The sequence below is a fragment of the Paramormyrops kingsleyae genome, chromosome 25 (genome assembly GCF_048594095.1).
Source record: "Paramormyrops kingsleyae isolate MSU_618 chromosome 25, PKINGS_0.4, whole genome shotgun sequence".
Lineage (NCBI taxonomy): Eukaryota > Metazoa > Chordata > Actinopteri > Osteoglossiformes > Mormyridae > Paramormyrops > Paramormyrops kingsleyae.
In genome coordinates, this window is record NC_132821.1 from 20685233 (window position 1) to 20700509 (window position 15277).

At 46.9% G+C, this 15277-nt stretch overlaps 2 protein-coding genes across 2 annotated transcripts in view; both read left to right on the forward strand.

The window, feature by feature from the left end:
- LOC111861086 (uncharacterized) overlaps positions 1-15277 on the forward strand; it is a 167139-nt gene that overhangs the window by 19610 nt on the left and 132252 nt on the right. The window lies entirely within an intron of this gene.
- LOC140583134 (uncharacterized) overlaps positions 1-15277 on the forward strand; it is a gene marked incomplete at its 3' end in the record, with an annotated part of 46702 nt that overhangs the window by 5269 nt on the left and 26156 nt on the right. Inside the window, exons 7-13 of the mRNA XM_072707774.1 lie at positions 419-1084; positions 1496-3301; positions 3497-4012; positions 6713-8311; positions 8933-9613; positions 13544-14344; positions 14822-15199. Of these exons, the coding sequence (XP_072563875.1) occupies positions 419-1084; positions 1496-3301; positions 3497-4012; positions 6713-8311; positions 8933-9613; positions 13544-14344; positions 14822-15199 (6447 nt within the window). The remainder of the gene's footprint in view (positions 1-418; positions 1085-1495; positions 3302-3496; positions 4013-6712; positions 8312-8932; positions 9614-13543; positions 14345-14821; positions 15200-15277) is intronic.

Genomic DNA, 15277 nt, shown 5'->3' on the forward strand with positions numbered 1-15277 from the left:
ACATCAAGCACAACTGCTTCAACTGCAACACCATCTACGACCACTACAACATCCACAGCAGCACCAACAACAACATCAAGCACAACTGCTTCAACTGCAACACCATCTACGACCACTAGAACATCCACAGCAGCACCAACCACTACATCAAGCACAACTGCTTCAACTGCAACACCATCTACGACCACTACAACATCCACAGCAGCACCAACCACTACATCAAGCACAACTGCATCAACTGCAACACCATCAACGACCACTACAACATCCACAGCAGCACCAACCACTACATCAAGCACAACTGCTTCAACTGCAACACCATCTTCGACCACTATAACATCCACAGCAGCACCAACAACAACATCTAGCACAACTGCATCAATTGCAACACCATCTACGACCACTACAACATCCACAGCAGCACCAACCACTTCATCAAGCACAACTGCATCAACTGCAACAACATCTACTACCACTACAACATCCACAGCAGCACCAACCACTACATCAAGCACAACTGCTTCAACTGCAACACCATCTACGACCACTATAACATCCACAGCAGCACCAACAACAACATCTAGCACAACTGCATCAATTGCAACACCATCTACGACCACTACAACATCCACAGCAGCACCAACCACTACATCAAGCACAACTGTTTCAACTGCAACACCATCTACGACCACAACAACATCCACAGCAGCACCAACCACTTCATCAAGCACAAGTGCATCAACTGCAACAACATCTACTACCACTACAACATCCACAGCAGCACCTACCACTGCATCAATTACAACTGCATCAACTGCAACATCTACGACCACTACAACATCCACAGCAGCACCAACCACTACATCAAGCACAACTGCATCAACTGCAACACCATCAACGACCACTACAACATCCACAGCAGCACCAACCACTACATCAAGCACAACTGCTTTAACTGCAACACCATCTTCGACCACTATAACATCCACAGCAGCACCAACAACAACATCTAGCACAACTGCATCAATTGCAACACCATCTACGACCACTACAACATCCACAGCAGCACCAACCACTTCATCAAGCACAACTGCATCAACTGCAACAACATCTACTACCACTACAACATCCACAGCAGCACCAACCACTACATCAAGCACAACTGCTTCAACTGCAACACCATCTACGACCACTATAACATCCACAGCAGCACCAACAACAACATCTAGCACAACTGCATCAATTGCAACACCATCTACGACCACTACAACATCCACAGCAGCACCAACCACTACATCAAGCACAACTGTTTCAACTGCAACACCATCTACGACCACAACAACATCCACAGCAGCACCAACCACTTCATCAAGCACAAGTGCATCAATTGCAACACCATCTACGACCACTACAACATCCACAGCAGCACCAACCACTACATCAAGCACAACTGTTTCAACTGCAACACCATCTACGACCACAACAACATCCACAGCAGCACCAACCACCTCATCAAGCACAACTGCATCAACTGCAACAACATCTACTACCACTACAACATCCACAGCAGCACCAACAACAACATCTAGCACAACTGCAACACCATCTACGACCACTACAACATCCACAGCAGCACCAACAACAACATCAAGCACAACTGCTTCAACTGCAACACCATCTACGACCACTACAACATCCACAGCAGCACCAACCACTACATCAACCACAACTGCTTCAATTGCAACACCATCTACGACCACTACAACATCCACAGCAGCACCAACAACATCTAGCACAACTGCATCAATTGCAACACCATCTACGACCACTACAACATCCACAGCAGCACCAACCACTACATCAAGCACAACTGTTTCAACTGCAACACCATCTACGACCACAACAACATCCACAGCAGCACCAACCACTTCATCAAGCACAAGTGCATCAATTGCAACACCATCTACGACCACTACAACATCCACAGCAGCACCAACCACTACATCAAGCACAACTGTTTCAACTGCAACACCATCTACGACCACAACAACATCCACAGCAGCACCAACCACTTCATCAAGCACAACTGCATCAACTGCAACAACATCTACTACCACTACAACATCCACAGCAGCACCAACAACAACATCTAGCACAACTGCAACACCATCTACGACCACTACAACATCCACAGCAGCACCAACAACAACATCAAGCACAACTGCTTCAACTGCAACACCATCTACGACCACAACAACATCCACAGCAGCACCAACCACTTCATCAAGCACAAGTGCATCAATTGCAACACCATCTACGACCACTACAACATCCACAGCAGCACCAACCACTTCATCAAGCATAACTGCATCAACTGCAACACCATCTACGACCACTACTACATCCACAGCAGCACCAACCACTTCATCAAGCACAACTGCATCATCTGCAACACCATCTACGACCACTACAACATCCACAGCAGCACCAACCACTACATCAAGCACAACTGCTTCAACTGCAACACCATCTACGACCACTACAACATCCACAGCAGCACCAACAACAACATCTAGCACAACTGCATCAATTGCAACACCATCTACGACCACTACAACATCCACAGCAGCACCAACCACCACATCAAGCACAACTGCTTCAACTGCAACACCATCTACGACCACTACAACATCCACAGCAGCACCAACAACAACATCTAGCACAACTGCATCAATTGCAACACCATCTACGACCACTACAACATCCACAGCAGCACCAACCACTACACCAACCACTTCATCAAGCACAACTGCATCAACTGCAACAACATCTACTACCACTACAACATCCACAGCAGCACCTACCACTTCATCAAGCACAACTGCATCAACTGCAACATCTACTACCACTACAACATCCACAGCAGCACCAACCACTACATCAAGCACAACTGCTTCAACTGCAACACCATCTACGACCACAACAACATCCACAGCAGCACCAACCACTTCATCAAGCACAAGTGCATCAACTGCAACAACATCTACTACCACTACAACATCCACAGCAGCACCTACCACTGCATCAATTACAACTGCATCAACTGCAACATCTACGACCACTACAACATCCACAGCAGCACCAACCACTACATCAAGCACAACTGCATCAACTGCAACACCATCAACGACCACTACAACATCCACAGCAGCACCAACCACTACATCAAGCACAACTGCTTCAACTGCAACACCATCTTCGACCACTATAACATCCACAGCAGCACCAACAACAACATCTAGCACAACTGCATCAATTGCAACACCATCTACGACCACTACAACATCCACAGCAGCACCAACCACTTCATCAAGCACAACTGCATCAACTGCAACAACATCTACTACCACTACAACATCCACAGCAGCACCAACCACTACATCAAGCACAACTGCTTCAACTGCAACACCATCTACGACCACTATAACATCCACAGCAGCACCAACAACAACATCTAGCACAACTGCATCAATTGCAACACCATCTACGACCACTACAACATCCACAGCAGCACCAACCACTACATCAAGCACAACTGTTTCAACTGCAACACCATCTACGACCACAACAACATCCACAGCAGCACCAACCACTTCATCAAGCACAAGTGCATCAATTGCAACACCATCTACGACCACTACAACATCCACAGCAGCACCAACCACTTCATCAAGCACAACTGCATCAACTGCAACAACATCTACTACCACTACAACATCCACAGCAGCACCAACAACAACATCTAGCACAACTGCAACACCATCTACGACCACTACAACATCCACAGCAGCACCAACAACAACATCAAGCACAACTGCTTCAACTGCAACACCATCTACGACCACAACAACATCCACAGCAGCACCAACCACTTCATCAAGCACAAGTGCATCAATTGCAACACCATCTACGACCACTACAACATCCACAGCAGCACCAACCACTTCATCAAGCATAACTGCATCAACTGCAACACCATCTACGACCACTACTACATCCACAGCAGCACCAACCACTTCATCAAGCACAACTGCATCATCTGCAACACCATCTACGACCACTACAACATCCACAGCAGCACCAACCACTACATCAAGCACAACTGCTTCAACTGCAACACCATCTACGACCACTACAACATCCACAGCAGCACCAACAACAACATCTAGCACAACTGCATCAATTGCAACACCATCTACGACCACTACAACATCCACAGCAGCACCAACCACCACATCAAGCACAACTGCTTCAACTGCAACACCATCTACGACCACTACAACATCCACAGCAGCACCAACAACAACATCTAGCACAACTACATCAATTGCAACACCATCTACGACCACTACAACATCCACAGCAGCACCAACCACTACACCAACCACTTCATCAAGCACAACTGCATCAACTGCAACAACATCTACTACCACTACAACATCCACAGCAGCACCTACCACTTCATCAAGCACAACTGCATCAACTGCAACATCTACTACCACTACAACATCCACAGCAGCACCAACCACTACATCAAGCACAACTGCTTCAACTGCAACACCATCTACGACCACAACAACATCCACAGCAGCACCAACCACTTCATCAAGCACAACTGCATCAACTGCAACAACATCTACTACCACTACAACATCCACAGCAGCACCAACCACTACATCAAGCACAACTGCTTCAACTGCAACACCATCTACGACCACTACAACATCCACAGCAGCACCTACCACTGCATCAATTACAAATACATCAACTGCAACACCATCTACGACCACTACAACATCCACAGCAGCACCAACAACATCTAGCACAACTGCATCAATTGCAACACCATCTACGACCACTACAACATCCACAGCAGCACCAACCACTACATCAACCACAACTGCTTCAATTGCAACACCATCTACGACCACTACAACATCCACAGCAGCACCAACAACAACATCTAGCACAACTGCATCAATTGCAACACCATCTACGACCACTACAACATCCACAGCAGCACCAACCACTATATCAAGCACAACTGGTTCAACTGCAACACCATCTACGACCACAACAACATCCACAGCAGCACCAACGACTTCATCAAGCACAACTGCATCAACTGCAACAACATCTACTACCACTACAACATCCACAGCAGCACCAACAACAACATCTAGCACAACTGCAACACCATCTACGACCACTACAACATCCACAGCAGCACCAACCACTACATCAAGCACAACTGCTTCAACTGCAACAGCATCTACGACCACTACAACATCCACAGCAGCACCAACCACTACATCAAGCACAACTGCTTCAACTGCAACACCATCTACGACCACTACAACATCCACAGCAGCACCAACAACAACATCTAGCACAACTGCATCAATTGCAACACCATCTACGACCACTACAACATCCACAGCAGCACCAACCACTACATCAAGCACAACTGTTTCAACTGCAACACCATCTACGACCACAACAACATCCACAGCAGCACCAACCACTTCATCAAGCACAACTGCATCAACTGCAACAACATCTACTACCACTACAACATCCACAGCAGCACCAACAACAACATCTAGCACAACTGCAACACCATCTACGACCACTACAACATCCACAACAGCACCAACAACAACATCAAGCACAACTGCTTCAACTGCAACACCATCTACGACCACTACAACATCCACAGCAGCACCAACCACTACATCAAGCACAACTGCTTCAACTGCAACACCATCTACGACCACTACAACATCCACAGCAGCACCAACAACAACATCAAGCACAACTGCTTCAACTGCAACACCATCTACGACCACTACAACATCCACAGCAGCACCAACCACTACATCAAGCACAACTGCTTCAACTGCAACACCATCTACGACCACTACAACATCCACAGCAGCACCAACCACTACATCAAGCACAACTGCATCAACTGCAACACCATCAACGACCACTACAACATCCACAGCAGCACCAACCACTACATCAAGCACAACTGCTTCAACTGCAACACCATCTACGACCACTACAACATCCACAGCAGCACCAACAACAACATCTAGCACAACTGCATCAATTGCAACACCATCTACGACCACTACAACATCCACAGCAGCACCAACCACTACATCAAGCACAACTGTTTCAACTGCAACAACATCTACTACCACTACAACATCCACAGCAGCACCTACCACTGCATCAATTACAACTGCATCAACTGCAACATCTACGACCACTACAACATCCACAGCAGCACCAACCACTACATCAAGCACAACTGCATCAACTGCAACACCATCAACGACCACTACAACATCCACAGCAGCACCAACCACTACATCAAGCACAACTGCTTCAACTGCAACACCATCTTCGACCACTATAACATCCACAGCAGCACCAACAACAACATCTAGCACAACTGCATCAATTGCAACACCATCTACGACCACTACAACATCCACAGCAGCACCAACCACTTCATCAAGCACAACTGCATCAACTGCAACAACATCTACTACCACTACAACATCCACAGCAGCACCAACCACTACATCAAGCACAACTGCTTCAACTGCAACACCATCTACGACCACTATAACATCCACAGCAGCACCAACAACAACATCTAGCACAACTGCATCAATTGCAACACCATCTACGACCACTACAACATCCACAGCAGCACCAACCACTACATCAAGCACAACTGTTTCAACTGCAACACCATCTACGACCACAACAACATCCACAGCAGCACCAACCACTTCATCAAGCACAAGTGCATCAATTGCAACACCATCTACGACCACTACAACATCCACAGCAGCACCAACCACTACATCAAGCACAACTGTTTCAACTGCAACACCATCTACGACCACAACAACATCCACAGCAGCACCAACCACTTCATCAAGCACAACTGTATCAACTGCAACAACATCTACTACCACTACAACATCCACAGCAGCACCAACAACAACATCTAGCACAACTGCAACACCATCTACGACCACTACAACATCCACAGCAGCACCAACAACAACATCAAGCACAACTGCTTCAACTGCAACACCATCTACGACCACTACAACATCCACAGCAGCACCAACCACTACATCAACCACAACTGCTTCAATTGCAACACCATCTACGACCACTACAACATCCACAGCAGCACCAACAACAACATCTAGCACAACTGCATCAATTGCAACACCATCTACGACCACTACAACATCCACAGCAGCACCAACCACTACATCAAGCACAACTGTTTCAACTGCAACACCATCTACGACCACAACAACATCCACAGCAGCACCAACCACTTCATCAAGCACAACTGCATCAACTGCAACAACATCTACTACCACTACAACATCCACAGCAGCACCAACCACTACATCAAGCACAACTGTTTCAACTGCAACACCATCTACGACCACAACAACATCCACAGCAGCACCAACCACTTCATCAAGCACAACTGCATCAACTGCAACAACATCTACTACCACTACAACATCCACAGCAGCACCAACAACAACATCTAGCACAACTGCAACACCATCTACGACCACTACAACATCCACAGCAGCACCAACAACAACATCAAGCACAACTGCTTCAACTGCAACACCATCTACGACCACAACAACATCCACAGCAGCACCAACCACTTCATCAAGCACAAGTGCATCAATTGCAACACCATCTACGACCACTACAACATCCACAGCAGCACCAACCACTTCATCAAGCATAACTGCATCAACTGCAACACCATCTACGACCACTACTACATCCACAGCAGCACCAACCACTTCATCAAGCACAACTGCATCATCTGCAACACCATCTACGACCACTACAACATCCACAGCAGCTCCAACCACTACATCAAGCACAACTGCTTCAACTGCAACACCATCTACGACCACTACAACATCCACAGCAGCACCAACAACAACATCTAGCACAACTGCATCAATTGCAACACCATCTACGACCACTACAACATCCACAGCAGCACCAACCACCACATCAAGCACAACTGCTTCAACTGCAACACCATCTACGACCACTACAACATCCACAGCAGCACCAACAACAACATCTAGCACAACAACATCAATTGCAACACCATCTACGACCACTACAACATCCACAGCAGCACCAACCACTACACCAACCACTTCATCAAGCACAACTGCATCAACTGCAACAACATCTACTACCACTACAACATCCACAGCAGCACCTACCACTTCATCAAGCACAACTGCATCAACTGCAACATCTACTACCACTACAACATCCACAGCAGCACCAACCACTACATCAAGCACAACTGCTTCAACTGCAACACCATCTACGACCACAACAACATCCACAGCAGCACCAACCACTTCATCAAGCACAAGTGCATCAACTGCAACAACATCTACTACCACTACAACATCCACAGCAGCACCTACCACTGCATCAATTACAACTGCATCAACTGCAACATCTACGACCACTACAACATCCACAGCAGCACCAACCACTACATCAAGCACAACTGCATCAACTGCAACACCATCAACGACCACTACAACATCCACAGCAGCACCAACCACTACATCAAGCACAACTGCTTCAACTGCAACACCATCTTCGACCACTATAACATCCACAGCAGCACCAACAACAACATCTAGCACAACTGCATCAATTGCAACACCATCTACGACCACTACAACATCCACAGCAGCACCAACCACTTCATCAAGCACAACTGCATCAACTGCAACAACATCTACTACCACTACAACATCCACAGCAGCACCAACCACTACATCAAGCACAACTGCTTCAACTGCAACACCATCTACGACCACTATAACATCCACAGCAGCACCAACAACAACATCTAGCACAACTGCATCAATTGCAACACCATCTACGACCACTACAACATCCACAGCAGCACCAACTACTACATCAAGCACAACTGTTTCAACTGCAACACCATCTACGACCACAACAACATCCACAGCAGCACCAACCACTTCATCAAGCACAAGTGCATCAATTGCAACACCATCTACGACCACTACAACATCCACAGCAGCACCAACCACTACATCAAGCACAACTGTTTCAACTGCAACACCATCTACGACCACAACAACATCCACAGCAGCACCAACCACTTCATCAAGCACAACTGCATCAACTGCAACATCATCTACTACCACTACAACATCCACAGCAGCACCAACAACAACATCTAGCACAACTGCATCAATTGCAACACCATCTACGACCACTACAACATCCACAGCAGCACCAACCACCACATCAAGCACAACTGCTTCAACTGCAACACCATCTACGACCACTACAACATCCACAGCAGCACCAACAACAACATCTAGCACAACTACATCAATTGCAACACCATCTACGACCACTACAACATCCACAGCAGCACCAACCACTACACCAACCACTTCATCAAGCACAACTGCATCAACTGCAACAACATCTACTACCACTACAACATCCACAGCAGCACCTACCACTTCATCAAGCACAACTGCATCAACTGCAACATCTACTACCACTACAACATCCACAGCAGCACCAACCACTACATCAAGCACAACTGCTTCAACTGCAACACCATCTACGACCACAACAACATCCACAGCAGCACCAACCACTTCATCAAGCACAACTGCATCAACTGCAACAACATCTACTACCACTACAACATCCACAGCAGCACCAACCACTACATCAAGCACAACTGCTTCAACTGCAACACCATCTACGACCACTACAACATCCACAGCAGCACCTACCACTGCATCAATTACAAATACATCAACTGCAACACCATCTACGACCACTACAACATCCACAGCAGCACCAACAACATCTAGCACAACTGCATCAATTGCAACACCATCTACGACCACTACAACATCCACAGCAGCACCAACCACTACATCAACCACAACTGCTTCAATTGCAACACCATCTACGACCACTACAACATCCACAGCAGCACCAACAACAACATCTAGCACAACTGCATCAATTGCAACACCATCTACGACCACTACAACATCCACAGCAGCACCAACCACTACATCAAGCACAACTGCTTCAACTGCAACACCATCTACGACCACTACAACATCCACAGCAGCACCAACCACTACATCAAGCACAACTGCTTCAACTGCAACACCATCTACGACCACTATAACATCCACAGCAGCACCAACAACAACATCTAGCACAACTGCATCAATTGCAACACCATCTACGACCACTACAACATCCACAGCAGCACCAACCACTACATCAAGCACAACTGTTTCAACTGCAACACCATCTACGACCACAACAACATCCACAGCAGCACCAACCACTTCATCAAGCACAAGTGCATCAATTGCAACACCATCTACGACCACTACAACATCCACAGCAGCACCAACCACTACATCAAGCACAACTGTTTCAACTGCAACACCATCTACGACCACAACAACATCCACAGCAGCACCAACCACTTCATCAAGCACAACTGTATCAACTGCAACAACATCTACTACCACTACAACATCCACAGCAGCACCAACAACAACATCTAGCACAACTGCAACACCATCTACGACCACTACAACATCCACAGCAGCACCAACAACAACATCAAGCACAACTGCTTCAACTGCAACACCATCTACGACCACTACAACATCCACAGCAGCACCAACCACTACATCAACCACAACTGCTTCAATTGCAACACCATCTACGACCACTACAACATCCACAGCAGCACCAACAACAACATCTAGCACAACTGCATCAATTGCAACACCATCTACGACCACTACAACATCCACAGCAGCACCAACCACTACATCAAGCACAACTGTTTCAACTGCAACACCATCTACGACCACAACAACATCCACAGCAGCACCAACCACTTCATCAAGCACAACTGCATCAACTGCAACAACATCTACTACCACTACAACATCCACAGCAGCACCAACCACTACATCAAGCACAACTGTTTCAACTGCAACACCATCTACGACCACAACAACATCCACAGCAGCACCAACCACTTCATCAAGCACAACTGCATCAACTGCAACAACATCTACTACCACTACAACATCCACAGCAGCACCAACAACAACATCTAGCACAACTGCAACACCATCTACGACCACTACAACATCCACAGCAGCACCAACAACAACATCAAGCACAACTGCTTCAACTGCAACACCATCTACGACCACAACAACATCCACAGCAGCACCAACCACTTCATCAAGCACAAGTGCATCAATTGCAACACCATCTACGACCACTACAACATCCACAGCAGCACCAACCACTTCATCAAGCATAACTGCATCAACTGCAACACCATCTACGACCACTACTACATCCACAGCAGCACCAACCACTTCATCAAGCACAACTGCATCATCTGCAACACCATCTACGACCACTACAACATCCACAGCAGCTCCAACCACTACATCAAGCACAACTGCTTCAACTGCAACACCATCTACGACCACTACAACATCCACAGCAGCACCAACAACAACATCTAGCACAACTGCATCAATTGCAACACCATCTACGACCACTACAACATCCACAGCAGCACCAACCACCACATCAAGCACAACTGCTTCAACTGCAACACCATCTACGACCACTACAACATCCACAGCAGCACCAACAACAACATCTAGCACAACAACATCAATTGCAACACCATCTACGACCACTACAACATCCACAGCAGCACCAACCACTACACCAACCACTTCATCAAGCACAACTGCATCAACTGCAACAACATCTACTACCACTACAACATCCACAGCAGCACCTACCACTTCATCAAGCACAACTGCATCAACTGCAACATCTACTACCACTACAACATCCACAGCAGCACCAACCACTACATCAAGCACAACTGCTTCAACTGCAACACCATCTACGACCACAACAACATCCACAGCAGCACCAACCACTTCATCAAGCACAAGTGCATCAACTGCAACAACATCTACTACCACTACAACATCCACAGCAGCACCTACCACTGCATCAATTACAACTGCATCAACTGCAACATCTACGACCACTACAACATCCACAGCAGCACCAACCACTACATCAAGCACAACTGCATCAACTGCAACACCATCAACGACCACTACAACATCCACAGCAGCACCAACCACTACATCAAGCACAACTGCTTCAACTGCAACACCATCTTCGACCACTATAACATCCACAGCAGCACCAACAACAACATCTAGCACAACTGCATCAATTGCAACACCATCTACGACCACTACAACATCCACAGCAGCACCAACCACTTCATCAAGCACAACTGCATCAACTGCAACAACATCTACTACCACTACAACATCCACAGCAGCACCAACCACTACATCAAGCACAACTGCTTCAACTGCAACACCATCTACGACCACTATAACATCCACAGCAGCACCAACAACAACATCTAGCACAACTGCATCAATTGCAACACCATCTACGACCACTACAACATCCACAGCAGCACCAACCACTACATCAAGCACAACTGTTTCAACTGCAACACCATCTACGACCACAACAACATCCACAGCAGCACCAACCACTTCATCAAGCACAAGTGCATCAATTGCAACACCATCTACGACCACTACAACATCCACAGCAGCACCAACCACTACATCAAGCACAACTGTTTCAACTGCAACACCATCTACGACCACAACAACATCCACAGCAGCACCAACCACTTCATCAAGCACAACTGCATCAACTGCAACATCATCTACTACCACTACAACATCCACAGCAGCACCAACAACAACATCTAGCACAACTGCATCAATTGCAACACCATCTATGACCACTACAACATCCACAGCAGCACCAACCACCACATCAAGCACAACTGCTTCAACTGCAACACCATCTACGACCACTACAACATCCACAGCAGCACCAACAACAACATCTAGCACAACTACATCAATTGCAACACCATCTACGACCACTACAACATCCACAGCAGCACCAACCACTACACCAACCACTTCATCAAGCACAACTGCATCAACTGCAACAACATCTACTACCACTACAACATCCACAGCAGCACCTACCACTTCATCAAGCACAACTGCATCAACTGCAACATCTACTACCACTACAACATCCACAGCAGCACCAACCACTACATCAAGCACAACTGCTTCAACTGCAACACCATCTACGACCACAACAACATCCACAGCAGCACCAACCACTTCATCAAGCACAACTGCATCAACTGCAACAACATCTACTACCACTACAACATCCACAGCAGCACCAACCACTACATCAAGCACAACTGCTTCAACTGCAACACCATCTACGACCACTACAACATCCACAGCAGCACCTACCACTGCATCAATTACAAATACATCAACTGCAACACCATCTACGACCACTACAACATCCACAGCAGCACCAACAACATCTAGCACAACTGCATCAATTGCAACACCATCTACGACCACTACAACATCCACAGCAGCACCAACCACTACATCAACCACAACTGCTTCAATTGCAACACCATCTACGACCACTACAACATCCACAGCAGCACCAACAACAACATCTAGCACAACTGCATCAATTGCAACACCATCTACGACCACTACAACATCCACAGCAGCACCAACCACTACATCAAGCACAACTGCTTCAACTGCAACACCATCTACGACCACTACAACATCCACAGCAGCACCAACCACTATATCAAGCACAACTGGTTCAACTGCAACACCATCTACGACCACAACAACATCCACAGCAGCACCAACCACTTCATCAAGCACAACTGCTTCAACTGCAACAACATCTACTACCACTACAACATCCACAGCAGCACCAACAACAACATCTAGCACAACTGCAACACCATCTACGACCACTACAACATCCACAGCAGCACCAACCACTACATCAAGCACAACTGCTTCAACTGCAACAGCATCTACGACCACTACAACATCCACAGCAGCACCAACCACTACATCAAGCACAACTGCTTCAACTGCAACACCATCTACGACCACTACAACATCCACAGCAGCACCAACAACAACATCTAGCACAACTGCATCAATTGCAACACCATCTACGACCACTACAACATCCACAGCAGCACCAACCACTACATCAAGCACAACTGTTTCAACTGCAACACCATCTACGACCACAACAACATCCACAGCAGCACCAACCACTTCATCAAGCACAACTGCATCAACTGCAACAACATCTACTACCACTACAACATCCACAGCAGCACCAACAACAACATCTAGCACAACTGCAACACCATCTACGACCACTACAACATCCACAACAGCACCAACAACAACATCAAGCACAACTGCTTCAACTGCAACACCATCTACGACCACTACAACATCCACAGCAGCACCAACCACTACATCAAGCACAACTGCTTCAACTGCAACACCATCTACGACCACTACAACATCCACAGCAGCACCAACAACAACATCAAGCACAACTGCTTCAACTGCAACACCATCTACGACCACTATAACATCCACAGCAGCACCAACAACAACATCAAGCACAACTGCTTCAACTGCAACACCATCTACGACCACTACAACATCCACAGCAGCACCAACCACTACATCAAGCACAACTGCTTCAACTGCAACACCATCTACGACCACTACAACATCCACAGCAGCACCAACCACTACATCAAGCACAACTGCATCAACTGCAACACCATCAACGACCACTACAACATCCACAGCAGCACCAACCACTACATCAAGCACAACTGCTTCAACTGCAACACCATCTTCGACCACTATAACATCCACAGCAGCACCAACAACAACATCTAGCACAACTGCATCAATTGCAACACCAACTACGACCACTACAACATCCACAGCAGCACCAACAACAACATCTAGCACAACTGCATCAACTGCAACATCTACTACCACTACAACATCCACAGCAGCACCAACAACAACATCAAGCACAACTG